Source organism: Motacilla alba, chromosome 1A (genome assembly GCF_015832195.1).
Source record: "Motacilla alba alba isolate MOTALB_02 chromosome 1A, Motacilla_alba_V1.0_pri, whole genome shotgun sequence".
In the NCBI taxonomy this organism is placed as follows: domain Eukaryota; kingdom Metazoa; phylum Chordata; class Aves; order Passeriformes; family Motacillidae; genus Motacilla; species Motacilla alba.
This window is the reverse complement of record NC_052031.1, coordinates 46,591,286-46,609,645: the sequence shown is the minus strand read 5'-3', so window position 1 is coordinate 46,609,645 and position 18,360 is coordinate 46,591,286. Positions and strand designations below refer to the sequence as shown.

The window sequence follows — 18,360 nt, the reverse complement described above, 5'->3', positions numbered from 1 at the left end:
GCGCCGGCTGCGTGCCGATTGGCCGCCCGCCACGTGCGGCTGGTGTTGCTCGGCGCGGGCGGCAGAGGCGCGGCGGGCGGGGCGGGGCGCGGTGGTTGATTGATGGATGCAGCGAGTGATAGGCGCCGCCAGCGGGCCATTCCACAGGCTCCCGGCGCGGCCCCTCACGGGCTTCCCCCGGCCGGCCCGTGCCTCCCGACCTCAGAAGGAGCAGCAGGGGCGGGCACTCTTACCTCTGGGCTGTGCTTGCGGTCGGTAGCGAGGCAGGGGGCATTAATCCAGTGGAAAGCCGGGAAGGGCTTTCCAGGCGGGTGCCTCAGGCTGTGTCAGGCCCGGCTGGGCCTGGATCTGGCCCTCTCGTGTAAGAGTATGTCTGGTATCGTTGCCCACACCAATGTGTCACAGTTTATTGGGAAAAAAGAATATATGTTGTAAAGAAGCCTGTCATTTAGCAACATCGGTGGGAGCAGAGGAGTCTTAGTGCTTTGTGAAGCCAAGCCCTGGATTTTCCATGGAAATGAATCATAAATCATTGTAGGGAAGGGTGCAGGAGATGGGAGGCTGGCTTCAGCTGGGTTGCTGTTAATTGTTAGTGGTGAATTAGGTTTTAGTAAGTACTTAACAGGCAGGTATCTCTCAGGCAAAGAAAATATTTCAGACTCCATGATTTTCTACAGAAAGATAAGCTCTTGTCAGCCAGATTTTTTTTCTTTTTGTCTATCCACTGTGCAGGCTGTAAGATTTCTTTCCCTTCACTTAGATATTTATTCAGTATAAATAAATGTTGCATTGCAGCTTTCAACAGGCACAGCTGGAGACTGTAGGAAGACACATGCCAAAGTGAGTCTCAATCCCCCGAGACACCTGCGAGAGGTAGAGCACTGCATGGCAAAGCAGCACTTGCCACAGGCACACCACTGGGTTCCTCTGGCAAGACTCTTCAGCAGCTTGCGGGGAAGAGTTTTGTCCCAGTCAGACAGCTGTGCCTCCAAGGTGCGGAACAGTGACTGTTTCTCTCTGCATCGTTGTCATACATGAGCATGTTCCCGTAGAACCAGGCTTAGGCTCAGTCTATGAGGATGAACTCTGTGTCTTTATGGGTGCCAGTATGTGTGTAATTTCACTGCATGCACCTTTCCTGGATCTCTCTAAAGCTGCCAGCTCAGCCTAAGCGAGTTGTCCAGTTTGTAGTTGCTGGGTCATGAGTTTATCATGTGCCTTATCTGTACTTTTCTTACAGGCTTTTTGCAGCATTTTTATGGCTTTGCATTTTCTTTTATAGTATTTTGGAAACAAACCAAGGGATCCCATGACGAAGCTGATGTCGCAGCATTTTGTTCTGAGATCAGTACAGTGAGTTTAGGGGCAGGAGGAGTTAGAGGGAAAGGAATAATTCATTCAGCTTTATGAGGTGAACTTTGTCTTCAAGACAGTGGAAAAATAAGTTCAGGAATAAAAACAAGCACTAGTACTGTTTCTTGGTCTCAAATAAAGGAAGAAACTATTTAAGCAAAATTGTTTATAAAGATGAAATTTACTTAAAATACTGCTGAAAAGACTAAAATTACCATGCTCGAGACAGAGGAGCGAACATCAGGAGTATCTACCCAACCCTGCAACTGGTTTGTTTAGTTCCACTGATTACCTTCAGTTTTCCAGTTTGTAAAGTAGAGGGAGTAATGATTGTTTAGGACAGGAATTGTCCCTTGAATATGCTAAATACCACTTATTGTGTGGCTTGTGCCTGCTGAGTCCCTTAGCCCTCATGTAGGTAGAGGTAAGAGTTCAGTTTGCCGTAGGGTGAGCAAAATAGAAGCTAACCTGAAGTCAGCAGGATCTCAGATGGCAACACTGAACAACTACTTCCTTTGCTGGGTCTAAGGGGACTGCGTTCACATGCCAGTTCTTGAAATTGCTTTTTCACAGTGTCTTGTGCCCCTTGTGTGACTCTTGGGAGCCAAGGAAGTTTATTATCTTAAAAAGTCTTGATACAGAAGGTTGCTTGTAATCCTAGTGCTTGGTTCTTGCCTAAAATATCCAGCACGAAAGCTCTGCAAGGTAGATATGGATGGTTTCACCATGCCCAAAAATCTTGAAATATTTTGGAGGTGTGCATGTTTAAATGCACTGGCCGTATGTTTTCAGTTGTATTTGGTGTAGATGATGGAGCAATGATGTGCAGCGCTGAAGTTAATCCTGTTAGTCCAGGCTTTTGCTAGGAGAAGCCTTTGCCGTGTTTTGTGCTGCTGTAATCCAGGTTACAGCAATATAGAACGTGGCAAAGGCTTCTCCTAGCAAAAGTATCATGGGAAATCATTAGTAAAATGTTGTGCCTTAAGTTGGTAGGCATCCAACAAGACTTCACAGCATGGTATTTCTGGACATGCTCCAAGAAGAGAACGATCCAAACAAGACCATTTGCTGATGAAAAAAGATCTGAGTTAAGTAGCAAATGTCTGTGTGACTGGGCGTTATGTGTATGTATTGCATAGTAGATACCCAAATATTTATATTCTCTATTGAAGTTTACTCTTTTATTAATTCTTTCCCCTTTTTCATATGTATAAGGGTAGCTAGTGAAACAACACTGTTTCCACAATATATTTTCACAGAGACGTGGAAATGACTGAAGGTTAACATAAGGAGAAGCAAAGCAACAAAGGCATGTTAAAACATGGATCTAGTTAGAGCAGAGAACAATCAGTTCTGTTTTCTTCTTATGTTTAGTATCAGGTTTTGCGTAAGGCTAAGACATCTATCCAGAAGCTGGAGCAAACCTTGTGTTCTTTGCTGAAGATGAAAGGTAACTGTATGCAAGTATTTGCTTGGACAAAGAGCCTGGACTTGGTTTTTATGTATTTGTTAAATAGAGACAGAGCTACACAGCTGAGCCCATGAAAGCATTGCAGCCAGCTGTCATAGCAATAAGTAAGGGACAGTGAGAAGTTTGTCAATCCACTGAGCACTGTGTCTGTCTCAGAAATCCCCCTCTGACTCAGCCTTTCCTACCCCTCCCCAGCCCAGGTGAGGAGAGGAAACAAGCAATTCCTGCTATCCCGTGGCAGCAGGCCATCCAGCCTGAGTACCTTGGCAGCTTCACCCCAGCAGGTGTGGGGCTGGCATGGGTCCCCAGGCTGGATCCTTGGGCTCCCACCCGGAGCCTGCAGGAGCTGTGCGCTCCTCCTGGTGTGTGTGTGGCACAGTGCCAGTCACAGCTGTCACCGGCAGCCAGCTCTGCCAGAGCTCAGAGTGCACAACAGCCCGCTGTGGTGTGAGGTAAAACATTTTCCTAGGGTAGGAAATGGAAGCCTCTGGTTAAGAGTGTACTCTGATATAAATGGTTAAGAGAGATGCTGCAGATTTTTCTTTCAGCTTGGGGGGCCATCCCCATGCCCTGCTCTCCTACAGCCAGTGACACCTCGGTGACACTGGCAGCAGGTACTGTCTGCACCTGTGGCAGCTCCTGCTGCGGGGCCTCACGCCCCAGCAACGTGCCTTCTGTTTAGTGCTGCCGGCCACTGCCTCTGCTAGCAGCAAGCCGGACTAGGGGCTGATAGCACAGAGGCTTTGGACATGTTTTTTTGTCCCTTCAAGTGTCCAAATTCCTGTCAGCTAGAAAAAAAACCCTGATATTCGTGTGACTTGCACCTCCAATAATTTGAATCAATTAGAAGTCTAAGTGCTTAAAATTAACAACCTCATCTGAACCCATATCCTTGGGTAACCTATAAAAGTGAGTCACAGGTGGAAAGAATAGTTTGACAGAGCAAAATTGAAAGGATAACAAGTGGGGAGGCTGGTTGAGGGGAGTTTGAGACAAGCTTCCCCTTGTTTGTACTTGCATATGTGTAAAATCCATACTGCTTGTGAATCACGGGCTGGATGTCAGGGTTTTTCACATGCAATTTGTTCATTGTAGGGTAATCAAATACTGTATTGACTAGTGCATGCCCGGAGTTTGATTTGCAGGTTGTTTTTACCATCAGTTCTCTAAAATCAGTGTTAGGAAGAAGGCATTGATTCCAGGTTCCTTAGCGTTCATAAACTCCCTGTAGTGCTAGTTATGTTCTAGAAGAGACAGATGTTTCTCCTTTCACATCGTTTTTGCCTAATGAAAAGCTCTGGCTTGTGAAGAACCAGTTGTTGACAGTATTCTGCTTGGTTGGGGCTGAGGGTGAGAGAGAAGCCCAGAGTGCCATTGATGTGACAGTAACCTTTCTGCTGACAACAGCGAGCTGCAGTCTGGAGGATGGGAGCCCATCCAGCTTGGAGGAAGTCAGGGAGGAATATGTCAGGAGGCAATTCGGCAGTCAGAGGTAAGGGCTTGTACCAGTCAAGAAAAGATGATAATATTCTGCACTTGCTTCCATCCCAGCATCTCTGAAACTCCTTGTCATTGCTACTGTATTTCCAAGCAGAGGTTTTTCCTCATGAGGAAAGGACAAAGAGGTTTCATCTGGACCACTGTAATCCCATGGAGCGCTCAAACATTCTAAACAAACAAGCATGTTGTTGGTCTCATTTCTAGACAGTATTTTTTTTGTATTTTTTTCATATTTTTTTCCCCTTCTACGTAGCTGATCTCTGGCAAGGATGTCTCATGCCTTAAAAGCAAAAGAAGGAGGAAAAAGCTGACTTGGGAAGAATGCCCCTAGGCTCTGGAGTCACCATGATGAGGGCATTATTAATCCAATTGAGAAGTTACTCATGTGGCTTTTTTTCCCTTGTGTTCTTTCCAGCACTACATCAGCCTCAGAAGATATGAGTGAAAGTGACTCTGCCATCTGGTATTTGCTTCAAGAATGTGAAAAACAAACACAGGAAGAATATGAGAAGGCAGAATTCATCCAGTTTTCAGACACTTTATCCCCAGATCTAGTGGAATTTGAACGGTAGGTGCACCCCACATTGCCTTCAGGTTTTTAGTTTGTTTGCAGTTACCACTGTGCACCCAGGCACTGCCATTCATGCAGCCCTGCTGGAGCCTGTGTCTGCCTCACAGAAGCCTTGTGCCAGCAACTTTGGCCCTGCTGGTGATGAAGCTGATCACTTCCTAAGTCCCTGCAGCTTGCACATGGATGGACTCTTAGAGTAGTAGCAGCTCCCAGCTTTTCAGGCCTTGGTAAATCCCTGAGGATTTTTCACCCCTTAAGAAAAAGAAGAAAATTTCTTTCAAGTCCCTGTGTTGCCACACTTTACCACTGTACCCCTGCCATGGGGCTAGATTTTAGAAGGGTAAGAATTGCTGCACCAGATGAATTTGCCAAGAGTCTAGCTATTCCAGGGAGGTGCAGGAACCAGAGGTAACCACGTTCTTTTCCTCACAGTGATGCTCATCCTTCCTCTAATGGCATTGCTGTGAGGAGCTTGAACACTTCCAGAAGCAGACCCTTAGCTTCTGGCAGCTTGGAGTACTTTTCTAGTGGGATCAGAGTAGGGTAAGGCTGGATTCAGCCTGGTAAGATCTTACAATCCTCAGCCTCTGGGCTGCAGAATAGTGGTTGTCTGGAAGATACCAGAATGCATCCTGCAACACAGGGGAAGGGGGGAACCTAAACACTCATGTGTTACACTTAGAGCTAGTGGATGTGAGTCTGTAAACCCTTTAAGCTCCTAAATGCATGATGCAGGACCTAAAAGTCAAAGACTACTGTTCTCATGTCAGTTGTCCATATATTTTATTTGGAAGTCATAATGGTAAAATTACTGGGTTTTTTCTGAAGTTAGTGATATCTTAAAACTGAGTATTATACTCCATAATGCTAGGTCTTTTTCCTTTCCTGTCAGACAGCACTAGGAGGTACTTAGATATTTTATCCTGCATTTCCAACAGGATAAGCTATTATTTGATTGCCAAGATATGAGAAAGAGATGCATGTGTAATGTATCCTATACCATCAAGCAGTGAATTTCACCCTAACCATTCCACAGTTAACAGCATGCAGTGCAGGAGAATCCAGAGCTGCAGCTGGCATCCTCTTCCATGGCATCACCACCGCAACCAAAAACTTCTGCAGTTCCTTCTTCTCTTTTGCTTTGAACTGCTGTGTATTTCTAGAAACCCCTTTAATCACCGGGTTTTTCCTTTAAAAAGGAGACTGCAGCTGGACCAGCAGATGGCACCAGCTTCCCACTCCTGCTCCTGCTTTTGCTCCTGTTAGAATTGGAGGCGGCAGTAGTTAAGGTGTCGTTTAGAAGACCTTGAAATGTGCTGAATCAAGATTTTCAGGATTAGAAAAATCTGTGTCATCAAAGACTGCACGACAGAGCCATAAACACCTGACTTTAATTTCTTTACCGACCAGGCAGACCAGGGCCTGTAGTGTAGACTCTGGCACTTATCCTGTAGTCCTAGGGCAAATTGCATTGGTTTGTAGCTAATTCTTGTCCAAAAATGACCTTTTATAACAGGCATAAAACGACAAGGACTCTTCAGCAAAGAAAGCAACAGCCTTTCGGTGATCATTTAATCACATTATTTGGGAAGCATCAGAAATGCTTTGAGCTTCAACTGACTATTTTTTTCCTATGTTCAGCAGCAGGAGATACATTGGTAGGACTTCACAGTATTCTGTCCACTGCAAAATGTGGTTCTCTCCTTCCAGCTGGGAAGGAAATAGTTGACTCATGCTTCAAGCTCAATTTCTTTAGCAGAGCAGTTTAATGGTGGTTCATGTTCTTTTGCTTGAGGAATTCCAGGTCCTTTGTTTGGAGCTGGACATCTAGAAACCTTAGTGAGTGCAATACCTTACATGAGAACACTTATGCCCCTTCTGGTATTTTGTCTCCAGCAGTGGTGGAAAATACTCCAGAGGGTGGAGACTTGGGTTTAAACAGGTTTATGTTTGCCTACAAAATTATATTTTCAATATTGGTTTGCTGGAACAAATATTTATAAATAAAAAAGAAAGTAACTCTTTTGAGTTACTTTCTCATGCAATACTGTTCAGTTAATCAGGAAGTGTGCTCATGTGGGACATCTTCCTAGGAATCATTTTGAGACCAAACATAGTAACAATGATTGCTGTTTATAGAGCTCTTGGTTTACAGTCCTTTGATCTTTTTATTTTTGTCTGAGACTCTCTAAGCATTTAATTAATGTAAAATAACCTTCAGTGCTGCTTTCTGAAATAGACATTATTATCCTTGGTTTGCTGTGCCACACAGTGCTAACAGAAGAAGCAGGCTTGTTCTGAGATTTAGTCACTGGGTTGAAACTATGACCCCTGTGTTCCACCACCAGTTTCACTGCAGACTGCATGGAAGTCAGTGTTAGGGATGTGTTTCCTTCCATGTAAAATGGAGGAAATGGAGCTCTCATGCATAAGTCAGAGCATCCAGACCTGGGGCGGTGTCTTTCTGTCGGAATGTGCAGTACCTAATGGATCAGGATACGACCTCAGCCAGGGCTTTAGTAGTGCAACCCCAGTAAGTGTATAAAAAGTGACTTGCAGTGCAAAAGGGTCAGGATACAAAGGCAAGTAACTGAAAATTTGTTAAATTCCAGAATGAGGTTTGCTCGTGCAACCTGTACAACCTGCAGTGCCTGGAGCTTCTGTTGTGAGGCAGTCCTGCTGAGGCTGGAGCTGGAGCCTGCCTTTTGCAGGTGAAATTGTCAGAGTTGGGCACCATTCAGTAATTGGATGAAGTCTGGGAGGCAGAGTCAGTGAAGTAGTTATGGATCACAGCTACTCCCCGGTGTCCTGCTGATTTTCAGTAGATGGCTGCCTTATAGCCTGCTCTTAAGAGATACTCCCTTTCCTTTCCTTTCCTTCCAGATACCTGTATTTTTATAAGCACACAGTGGACCTGCTGATAGAGCATGGAATTGTTTGCACTGGAGAGGTGCCTCTTCCTGAGGTCTCCACAGCTATTTCCCATCTCTGGCAAGAGCTTTCTGAAGAGAGCAGGGACAGCATCTTGCAGTACTGTAGCCAGAGAGATTTCCTCATGGATCCCAAGGCTGCTTGCCCAGAGCCTGCTTGCACTGAAGGTAGTGTGAGGGACAGCGGAGGTAACAGTGAGGAAGCCAGTGGTTCCTCAGTCTCCACACCAGAGGAAGTAAGTGCTCAGCAACATTCATAGTCTGCCTCTGAAACTCCAAGCCTTCAGATGCTAATTGGCTCTGCAGCTTTTAATTGCAAACATACAGTAGTTGTAACTAAGCTTTCTCAAGATCACTTGACTGCGTACATGGAGGCAATAAGCAGTCTTTGAGTAAATGTCTGCACCAAATTTTCTCTTGGTGAGATATCTAGTGAGCTACAGGAGTGCAGTGGTAGTAATCCTGCTAGTCTCCACTGACTTGTGGAGTTTCTGTGCTAGGTAACAGTTAAATTTGATCCCACCTTGCTCCAGGGATAGAGAGCAAGAACAAGAATTACACAGTTACTGTGCTCTGCACACTCTCCTAAGAGCACAGGGGATCTAAATCTAGAAGGGATACCTAGTTTGCCAAAGCCTGGTGTGTTTTGGGTTGGGTGGTTGTTTTTTGTTTTTTTTTCATCAAAGCACTTGGTAGCAAAGAGAAAGTCTTTTTAGACAGTCCCAGTGGTATAGGGCCAATGACTGCCTGTACCATGCACCTCTGCAGAGCCAAGAAGTCAGTGACTGAGTAGACCAGAGCGTTTATTAATAAGGGATTGAGTAAATAACAGCCAGTTCTATCAATGGTTCCTGGAGCAGTGATTGCTGAAGTAACTAGCTGCTCAAAGAGGTATGTGTAATTTCATTAGCTGCAAGGAAGGGACAGATGGTTAGCATGTAAGTAAATGGCATTGGCATGTTTTTTTGAGCCATGGGACACAACTGATATTGCTTGTTGCCTTAGGAATGTAGTGGGAATGTTCCCTGTACAGTATTTCTGGCACAGAAAGTGTGTGAACTGCATGATGGCAGAGTGAACTAACGAGCTTAGTGGTCTGGCACAAGGAGCATCCAAACTCCTTTGCCTAACTGGAGTCAGTTTTGGAGAGACTGGCTGGTGCAGCTGAGATCTCCAGCCATAAGTAGCAGTCCACAGTCGAGACTCTAAAGCACTGATACAATTCATGTATCAGTTCATACATGATTCTATTCATCATTACCAATCTTTTTGGAGATGTAATGTGAAGTCTAACTCCTAGAGGTTGAAGCACAGGCTTAAGGGAGTGGACTGACCTTGTGCTTCTAGCCATGAAATACAGTTATTCCACATTGTTCCCGCCTCCACAAAATCTCTTGGTTTACTCCAGCTGTAACCAGACCTGTTACATGTAAAGAAATAATATTGTGCTTTTGAAGACTTCGTTATTAAAAATTATGCCCTAGGTAAAACTTCTTTAGGTGGCTGGATATGCTGACATCTGAAGTGATTTCTCTGCTAGGTGATGTTTGAAGATGCATTTGATGTTGCTGCTGGTTTCCTTGACAGAAGCAAGGCTCAGGGATTGTCCAGCCAGAGGTAAATTACAAACACTCCCTTTTGGTAGACACGGTACATTCATAGCCCACTGTTAGCAGTCCACAGCAAGTGCTCTGTGGAGTAAGACAACAACTCTCTTTTTTAATAAATGGTGGGAATAGCAAGCTCCAGCAACTGTGCTCAGAATAATACTTCCTTCTAAAGGGAAAAAGTGAAACAACTAATGGTCATTTACACCAGAATCACTAAGAATCTCCTTACTAGGAGCCTCATCACTTCAGGATAGCTGGGATCTTTCTGATTTTCTTTGCCACTCTGCACAGCTTTCTGTCTTTTAAATTTACAATGCTTGTAATGTTTTCTTTTTCTCTCTCACTTACCAGGCCTGTGAGGACCAAGAGGCATTCCCTAATAAACCAGCTAATCATAGGCCATACTCTCATTTAATGAAACAAAAATGATATTTTTTCAACATTTTCTCCCTTGTCTTACCCTAATTCAGTCACATGGAGGTGATCAGGTTAAAGTGTGGTTGACCTGAACAGTAACACCAAAGAAACACAGGACCTTTTAAATAATAACATTTTTTTCCTCTTCAGTTCAGATGAGTGACCTAGAAGAGAACATGTCAGATACAAAGCTGGCACTGCCTTTGATTTTTCCCAGTAGAGCAAAGAAAGAAAAGCATTGTTTTCCTCAAGAAGAAAATCACATTATGATTCATCTTTTATGTATTCTTGCTACTTAGTCTTTGTTAAGATTGTTTCTCTTTGCAAAGAGTGTTTTTAATCTGTGGGGGTTTAATACCATTTTCTACTTATTTTTTAACATTTAGAGTGATCTTTAATGTGAATCTCTTCCTTTCACCACCATTCCAGGTTGCGCTTCTAGAAGGGAATAAATTAAAATAAGGTTGTTTTGGCTGATGATCAAAATAATTTTAAAGGGATGAAAAAGCTTAACAAATACTTATTTACAAAATAACATTTATTAGGTCACAATTTCCATTTACTTTTAAAATAAGATTAAGTATTCCTTAATATTGCAAAGTATTACTATAATCTTTAAAGTCTGTTTTAGGTCCCAAATCAGTTTGGTATTTCAATAGTCAACATTTATTGTTTTCTCTTTCTTGCCTGTTGTTCTGCACCTTGTAATTCCGGACAGAGGTGTGATGGCAGAACTTTGTAAAATCCCAGGAGGAATACAGAGGTGAGGTCTAGAATGAAAAGCTTAGCTTTGTGCCACAGTTACCTGAGAACACACCTGCCAGTTATAGCTAACATGTCATTTCATGATCACAGGTTACTGCATTACCTCAAAAACTTTGCAGAAGTCAAAGCTGTTCCTCTGAACAACTTACCAAATACACTCCCAAATAACCATTGCTGCTGTCTGGTTTAAATGGATATTTGCTTTTGCCCAAAACGCTGTTACTGTGCTGTAATGTATCAGCAGATCTCCTTGCTGTGACACCCGTTCCTTGTATTTCTGTTCTCTGTTCTTACATATCTGCCTTGCACTGGACAAACAGTGTCTCATCAATGCATCCATCACTACTCCTCCCTGTCTTACTTGGCTATTTTCTTTAATTTCAGAACCATCTTGAAAACAATTTGAATTTTTTTTTCTTTATAAGTAAAATATAGAGGAGAGAAAGTAAAGAGAACAGAACAGAAAATTAAATACAGTATCTGATTCAATTTTCAGTTCAGCATTTGCAAGCTGCACTTCTGAAAATCCAGAGGATCACCAGAGACTCTATCTGCAGGTCACTGACTTCCTAAAACACCTCTTCTTCACTAACACACAGTTTTGCCAGGTAAGCCTTGCCAAAGGATTCCTTATAGAAGGGGCAGTGTATTCCAGAGCAATGTATTTCAGGAGCAAAGTCAGAAAGGGATTTTTGTATTCAGTGTTTCTGATCATATTGTCCAGAATGATTCCAAAAAGAATCATCATTTTGGATGATTCATCCAAAATGGGGTTCATCATTTTAGATGTGCCATTCCAAAAGGCCAGTAGGATCGCCTTTGTAAGAGGTTAAATGTGAGTGAACATTGCTTTGAATATTATTCAAAATGGCAAATGACATGAGGAATTGTAAATTTTTTCTTTTTATTATTGTTTGCACCAAAGTTCCTTGTGGAACAGCTTGCGTGATCTCCTCTGAGCAGGTAAAGCTCACTTTCCAGCTCTCCAGCTGCCTCATTCTGAGCTCATTAGAACCACCTTCTGCTTGTCTGGGAGCCAGGTTCCCTGCCCTGAGCCCTCCACTGGCAGGCCCTGGAAGCAGGATATTCATGTTCTTGAAAGAGCTGATAAAAAACTCCTGAGCTTCCCCTTAACTTCAGCCTACTGTTGCAGATTTGCTGAGCCAGAAGTCTTTATGTTTGCATTGTTCTTCCTCCCCTTCTTGTCTCCCTGCCATGGAGGTGGCTCAGAGCTTGCACATGGGTAAAGAGCTGAAAGGGAGATACCCCTCAGGCAGAGTGTGCTTGTTTTGGTTCAGAGGCAGTGGTACCTCCACTGTAGGCATTGGTTTGCTGGTTTCTATTGCCTAGTTCCCACCTGGCCTTTGGTACTTGAGCAGATGCTCCGTTGAAGGAAAATAGAAGGGGTGATGAGGGGTAGTTGAGACAGAACACGAAGCAGAAGCTTGTGTTGCACCACTATCTGAATCTGTGTTCCCCCATCTTGGAGATAGTAGCACTAGAGAAGGTGCAGAGAATGGCAGCAAGCACAGGAAAAAGCATTGAATACTGTTGAGAGTAGGACTTTTCTACAAAAAAAAGACTGAGGGGTACTGCAAGACCATTTTATTCGTTCATGGTGTAGATTCAGTACACAGAATGACTACTCATTGTGTCTAACACTAGAAGAACTAGAAAGCACTAAATAAAATGAGCAAACAACATATTAAAAATGTTTGCATGTACGAATTACCACATCTAGACTCCAGGGTCATCAGTCCATGGGCAAGGAACAGATTCAATTTCCAGTGCAGGAGGGCCTCACAGCACAGTTTGCTATAATGTACAAGCATTTATTGCAGAACAGAGCACACTGTGGGCCCAATTCTTGCACTTTTTCCTAAACTTCTGCTGGCTGTTGTCAAGAGACCAGGACTCATCTCCACAGCCCTTTGGTCTGTGAATAGCTATGTTCTGTGTAAGAGAACTTTTTGTGTTTAAGTAAATGACTATGAACTCAGCAGGCCTAGAAAAGAAAGAAAAGCTTTAGGCAAGATATGGCGTTTTCTGGTTTTAAATTTCTTTTGTGAGTGTCATGCCTGGCACGGTCTCATCTTGTCCTTCTGCTTGGAGCTGCCTCATGTGTGAGCCCAAGTCCATCTCACAGCTCCCAGATGAGGTGGGATAGGAAGGGGTAGTGTCTCTTTCAAGGTTTAAAGAGGCACATTAAAAAAAAGACTAGGAGAATGGGAGTGATGGGAAGACAAGCAGCAAAAGAGCCCAAAGTACTGCAAATTGACAGTTGACTCTACTGTGTAGATCCAAAAGAAATAAAAAACTGTAAAGGGTTCTTTTACACAGGAACTTTTAGTTATCTGTGATAAAACAATAAAAAGGGACTTTGAGCAGAAATCACCCAGGCTTTATAATATGAAGGTCACAATCTGTTTTGATTTAGAGTGCAGAACAACACATCTAGACAGTGCTGCCAAGAGGCAAAAGAGTAGAAAAAGGAAATATGACTGACAAGCTATTTTTTGTTTTGAGAGCAGAAATTCGGATCCATCTCAAAGCAAACAGATTGAGACAGTTATGAAAGTGGTTGCAGAGCAGGGATAGAAGATGTTCCAGCTAGCTTGAAACACACCAACTCAGGCAGCAGCAGAGAGATCAGTATAGGCTACTCACCTTACCCCAGAAATTGGGCTGCTCAGAGCATCAGAGACTCCTGGACTTGACAGGGAAAGGAACCCGTCCTGCTTACCTTATGGGTATGACTGAACCTCTGCAGACCATTCCCCTTCCCTTGCTGTGGTACCTGTGCTGGTGCCATGCTAGCACAGGAGTCTGGGCAGCGCTGGCATAAATTATCTCAAGGATAAAGCAGTGTCCCAGTACACTGTGCACACACCTTGTAGGAGATACAGAGGTGGGTAGCAAGTACAGTAAGTACCAAGGTAAGGCATGTGATGGGACCCCACTGAAATACAAAAGGCTGCCCATGGTCTCCTTTCCTTTCATCTGCAGAGCTGATGAGGTGATGGAATTTATTGCTGGTCATTCATGCCACTGCCATGTTCTGTCATTTCTGATTAACTGTCCAGGTACAAACTATGACTACACCTGTTGGACTGTGGATGGTCACTGTTTCAGAGTCACAGCTACTGAGCACAGCTCCTCTTGAGCTGCTGCCCTGGCTCTCAAGGTTGCCAAGGGCTTGCACCCCACTGGAATAAAAGCTTCAGAATGGAAGCTTCACTGGAATAAAAGCACCCCACTGGAATAAAAGCTTCAGAAAGATTCACACAAGAGGAGAGGGGAAATCATTTGGATAAGGAAAGGGGAGAGCTCTTAAAAGGGCAGGGACCCCAAAATGAGAACAGGAGCTTGCTTCTACAGTATACGATAGAGAAATATTTCTGAGATGAGATTAGTTAAGCAATCTTGTAATTTTTCAAGAGCTGTTGTCTTAAGGTCACATCATAAGAGAAGCTTAGCAGCAAGGGCAGTAAAGAGTTAATTTACACTGAGATCCAAAGGTTTTACCCAAATGAAACTCAGTGGGGTTTTTTTTCTAAATAGTACTGAGCACCTTTGTGTCTTCAAAGGCACACTTTCTTTTAAAATTATGGATTTTAGATGAGTCACTTGACAGGCAAGTGGTATTTAGTGGTTCTTAAGCTATACATTTTCAAACAGCACCTATTTTTAAAAGCAGTATTTCACTGAAGAGTCTTGCATCAATGCAGAAGGTGGACTAGATGGACTGCAGGCATGAATACTTTTATCTTTCAGACTCTGATTTCTCAAGAGCCACTTGTTCTCTGTAAACTGGTGAAAGAGAAGACCCTTTCCTTCTGTTGCTAAAAGTGGAGCAAAGCCTGAAGTTGGTAGAAGTTAAGGCCTCAGGGAAGCTCTCATGCCTTCAGAGCCTGTTATGTAACAAACCTGCTACCACACTCAGTAACAGCTGGCTAGATGATGTAAATAGACACAGGGTGGAGCCCTGTGATTTTAGGAGGAAATTGGCAGAAAATTTTCTGCCATTCTTCATCAGGCACCTCAGGTACTCATCAAGTGCTGGTGGCTGATTCAGAGAGGAGAGAGGGCTCATGCTGCATTTTCTGGTACATCAGGTCTTGACCAACTCACTGTAGATTTGAAATTCAATGAACTCCTCTGGTTTTTAATCCTGCTTGACTTTGGGGGGCCTTTCAGGAAGAAGATCTTCACTATGATCATGAGACCGTGATGCTGCGGTGTACTGAGACCTTCGATGATGAAGATTTCTAACCAGTGTCTCCAGTAATGTTTTGCCAAGCCCTGCCAGGTACACCGGGCACGGGAGGAGCCTCACCTCTTGCAGTGAGCTACCTCTGAGCAGAGTGTGGAGACACTGTGTTGAAGTGGTTTGTTACTATTGACTTCTCCTTCCCTCATTAGTACTTCTTGGTATATCAGTTGAGTAATTTATACTTTTTAAAGGTTTTAAGGGTCTTAGCTATTTATTAATAAATGTTTTTACCTATTGCTATTTAATGTTTAGCCTTGCTTCACAAAGAAATGGAGGCATGTACAGTTAAGTGACCTTGCCTAGCATAAGGTGTGGGAAGAGCAGCAGGGAGGCCAGATCAGTGGCAGTCCGCACACTTCCACAGGATGCAGGCCTCAAACTTGCACCCTGCAAAAGTCACCTCCTGGCAGTGATTATTTTTCTGGTGCAATTTTTCATCTTGGGCTCACCAGGAAAGAGGCATTTCCTCACAGAGAGTGGAATGAGGCTCGTCTGTCTCTTTATGAGGACAGCAGCAGTGAGCACCCACTCCCCAGTCATCCAAAAAAGTGCAGGCACAGTAATACACTTTGGATTATTTACTTTTGTGAAGTGTGTAAAGCTGAGTGATCAGCCCTGTGCTCTTCTTCCACATGTAATTCTTGAATGAGTAGTGCTGCTCAGATAGTGTCTTGGAATTAAAAGTGCTGTGAAATTGAATAAAGTCCTTCACCTCTCTGAGTTATCATTAAAGGCTCTCTGCAGACTTGAACAAACTGTATTCTGATAGTGGTTATGTTGAGGTCATGCTACCAGCCATCACAAACAGAAAGGATGGAAGTTCTATTTTACAACCTAAACTAAAGCTGGTGTGCCCAGCCAGCCAACTTCAGCAGCCAGCTTTTAGACTGAGTCCAAGAGGCCTGGACTGTGGCCCAGCATTGCCTTGGTGCATAAAAGCATGATACATTCAGGCAAAAACCCATGGAGCTGAGTACTGAAGTACAAGGGAAGAATAAACACTAGAGCGCCCTTTCTGTCCCTGCAGTTGAGGCTGTGGCAGCACCCCCAGATGAATGTTTGCCACTCTGCTGTGTTTGAAAGTGGGGTTGCAGGGGTCCTGTTTGGGTTTAAGAGCTCTTCAGAGTTCTCCAAGGTGTAGCCTTGCCATTCCCTGGTCTTCCCAGTTGCTTCATTTATACATGCTGGCATTGCTTTGGGGCTAGAAGCATTGTGATGACGTTAAGGAGAGGATGAAGAACACGTTACTTTGATCCCTCCTCTTGCATGATCATGGTTCACAGGAGTGCAGGCCTGCAAGTGATTCTTTGAATACCACCTGCCACTCACTCCAGCACCCACCCTGAGAAATACCATCACAGTATACATGTTATTAATTAATATACCTACAAAAAACAAGTAGTAATCTCAATGAAGGAAACACAAGCTTATGCTACAGCAAAAATTTTATTACACAGCACCAGGAACCACAGGACCACATGTGATCATGTTGCATGTGGCCCTACAGGTTGAAGCTAATAGGGAATAGGTGCAATACCTGCACACCTGTTTTCCAGAGAAGTGCTTATCACCACACTAGACAAACAGGTACAGCAAGGCTACACAGGACACAGCAGCAGCATAGGGATGTGCAAGATTGTGAGCAGAAGTGTTTTCTCCATTATATTTGATGAGGATTCCTTCATCTTTGTAAGGTTGGGTGCCCTACACGAGACTGGTTCTCCTGAGACTCCTCCCAGCACTCCAAAGGTGGGATACATTTCAGTGAAGCTGTTTTTTTCTGTTGGGTCAAGAACCTCACTAAGGTCTCTAGAGTCCCTTTGTGGTCTGAGGCAGAAGAGACAGGTTCAGAAGACAATCCATCCCATTAACTTTAGATGCTTCTCTTACAACAATATTCATTTGACTGGCTAAATTATGGGAATTTGGAATGAGATGAATCATGACCTAGAGGCACCTCCTGCTCCTTCCCCTTGGCCAGGATGAGGTATACAGCACAAGGTGAGAGGTGGATGTTGCTTTAAGGTGCTGGGGATTAACCCCAACCCAAGGGATGCCTGAGAGTGGTACAGGGCCCATATCAGGGAAGCTGCCAGATCAGGGGACAGGAAGCCCTTCTGCTCGAGCTGAACAGCTGCCCCTTAGGGTGCCCAAGGGTCAGTGCAAGAAGGAAACAGAGCATCTTTCCTAGGCATTTCTTGGGCTTTGGTGTTCCCCGAGGAGGGATCAGGTTCTTCCTACAAGTGAGCAGGCAGGAAGAGAGAAGGAGAAAATGACTTCCCCAAGGACCTCAGTGCTGCAGTCAGCAGAGCTGGGAGGAGGAAGACATTATCCTTTTCGTGCTTCCCCCCTCTAACAGCTGCCAGCTCACACTCAGATGACAGGGGTTCCAGACACGCTTTGAGACCTCTAAGAAGAGTTCTCTTGCAGGCGAGGTGCTTATATCCTTGTATCAGCACCAATTGGTGCTGATTGGTGTATCAGCACCAATCTCAGAGTTTCTATCTAAGCTTGCTTCAACACTGGTTTTCTGCCCAGCAGCCTTCAGTTCATCCATTCTCTTGTCACAAGACAGTTTTCTGGGGCAAGCAGGGAGATAGCGAAACCAAGAGACATTGCAGTATCTGGTGCCTATGCCAAAGGGAAGATCATACACCTTGGAAACGAGCTGAGAGCTTTCCATCCTTCCCTTGTGGCTTTGCTTCCATGCCAGGAGGCCCCGTTCCTCCTGTGTTCCTGCAACAGCAAAGTGAGGTGGTTGTGTTTAAAACAGCAGGTGTTCGAGCATAGGGCTGCTTTGTGTGCCTCACACCCACTGCTCAAATCCCAGCAGACCCAGCACAAAATGCAAATCCCTTCTACTTAAACTCTTCCAGCTCCAAAGAGCTCTACAAATATTCACTAACACGCTTCCAGACAATACTCCTTTTCCTGCAACAGCTTCCAGATAAGCAGCCTTGTCCACTGCTTTCCATGGGAATTATGTACACCAAGAAGTTTTCACCTGCCACAGGAGATCCAAGAACTGTTCAAAGGGGAGGTTCATGCAGTGCTGGGAAAACAAGGCTGGATTTTAAGTGCCCAGAAACTTCAGAGTGGATTTAGCTAGTGGTTACTAGTCAGTCACAGGTATTTACCCTAGCCGAAGGAATGCCTAAGTGCCTGTAACTGCTGTGGCAGCAAAGAACCTCTTGGGAAAGGAAGTGAGCATACATGTAAATTCTGCCCAGAGGAGCTGATGGTTGAAGGCTGCAGGAAAATTAATGAGCCAAAAGGATACTGGCTTTCTGAGAAGCCTCAGACAGTAACAGAAGAATCTGGTTAATAGAGCATCCTTTCTTCCTGCTCTTTTCCTGCAGCAGAAAAGAGGATTTCCTCTCCTATTCTTATGCCCTCCCTCCCTATGCTAGATGAAAATCCAAGGCTCTTTGCTGCCTGTGGGGGCCAGCACCAGCCTTTCCTACTGCTTT

General features: G+C 44.2%; 2 protein-coding genes across 7 annotated transcripts in view; one reads left to right on the top strand and one right to left on the bottom strand.

Moving 5' to 3' along the window:
* The first annotated feature begins 132 nt into the window (after positions 1-132).
* STRA8 (stimulated by retinoic acid 8) lies at positions 133-16,211 on the top strand. Its single transcript, XM_038154606.1, has 8 exons — positions 133-993; positions 2,728-2,803; positions 4,232-4,316; positions 4,740-4,892; positions 7,779-8,061; positions 9,366-9,442; positions 11,114-11,225; positions 14,815-16,211. The coding sequence occupies exons 1-8, from the start codon at positions 886-888 to the stop codon at positions 14,887-14,889; spliced, it is 969 nt and encodes a 322-aa protein (XP_038010534.1). The 5' UTR covers positions 133-885; the 3' UTR covers positions 14,890-16,211.
* A 106-nt stretch (positions 16,212-16,317) lies between these two features.
* LOC119708340 (solute carrier family 23 member 1-like) overlaps positions 16,318-18,360 on the bottom strand; it is a 34,482-nt gene continuing 32,439 nt past the window's right edge. For all 6 annotated transcript variants that reach the window (XM_038154601.1, XM_038154602.1, XM_038154603.1 and 3 more), the window contains exon 12: positions 16,318-17,626. In XM_038154601.1, coding sequence (XP_038010529.1) covers positions 17,343-17,626 — 284 coding nt within the window. In that variant the 3' untranslated portion in view covers positions 16,318-17,342. The remainder of the gene's footprint in view (positions 17,627-18,360) is intronic.

Excerpts from the sequence above, each read along its gene's own strand:
- STRA8 (XM_038154606.1), top strand. The coding sequence starts at position 886 with ATGGCAAAGCAGCACTTGCCACAGGCACACCACTGGGTTCCTCTGGCA. Across the intron at positions 4,317-4,739 it reads AGGCAATTCGGCAGTCAGAG|CACTACATCAGCCTCAGAAG; the intron begins GTAAGGGCTTGT and ends TGTTCTTTCCAG. Across the intron at positions 9,443-11,113 it reads CAGGGATTGTCCAGCCAGAG|TTCAGCATTTGCAAGCTGCA; the intron begins GTAAATTACAAA and ends TTCAATTTTCAG.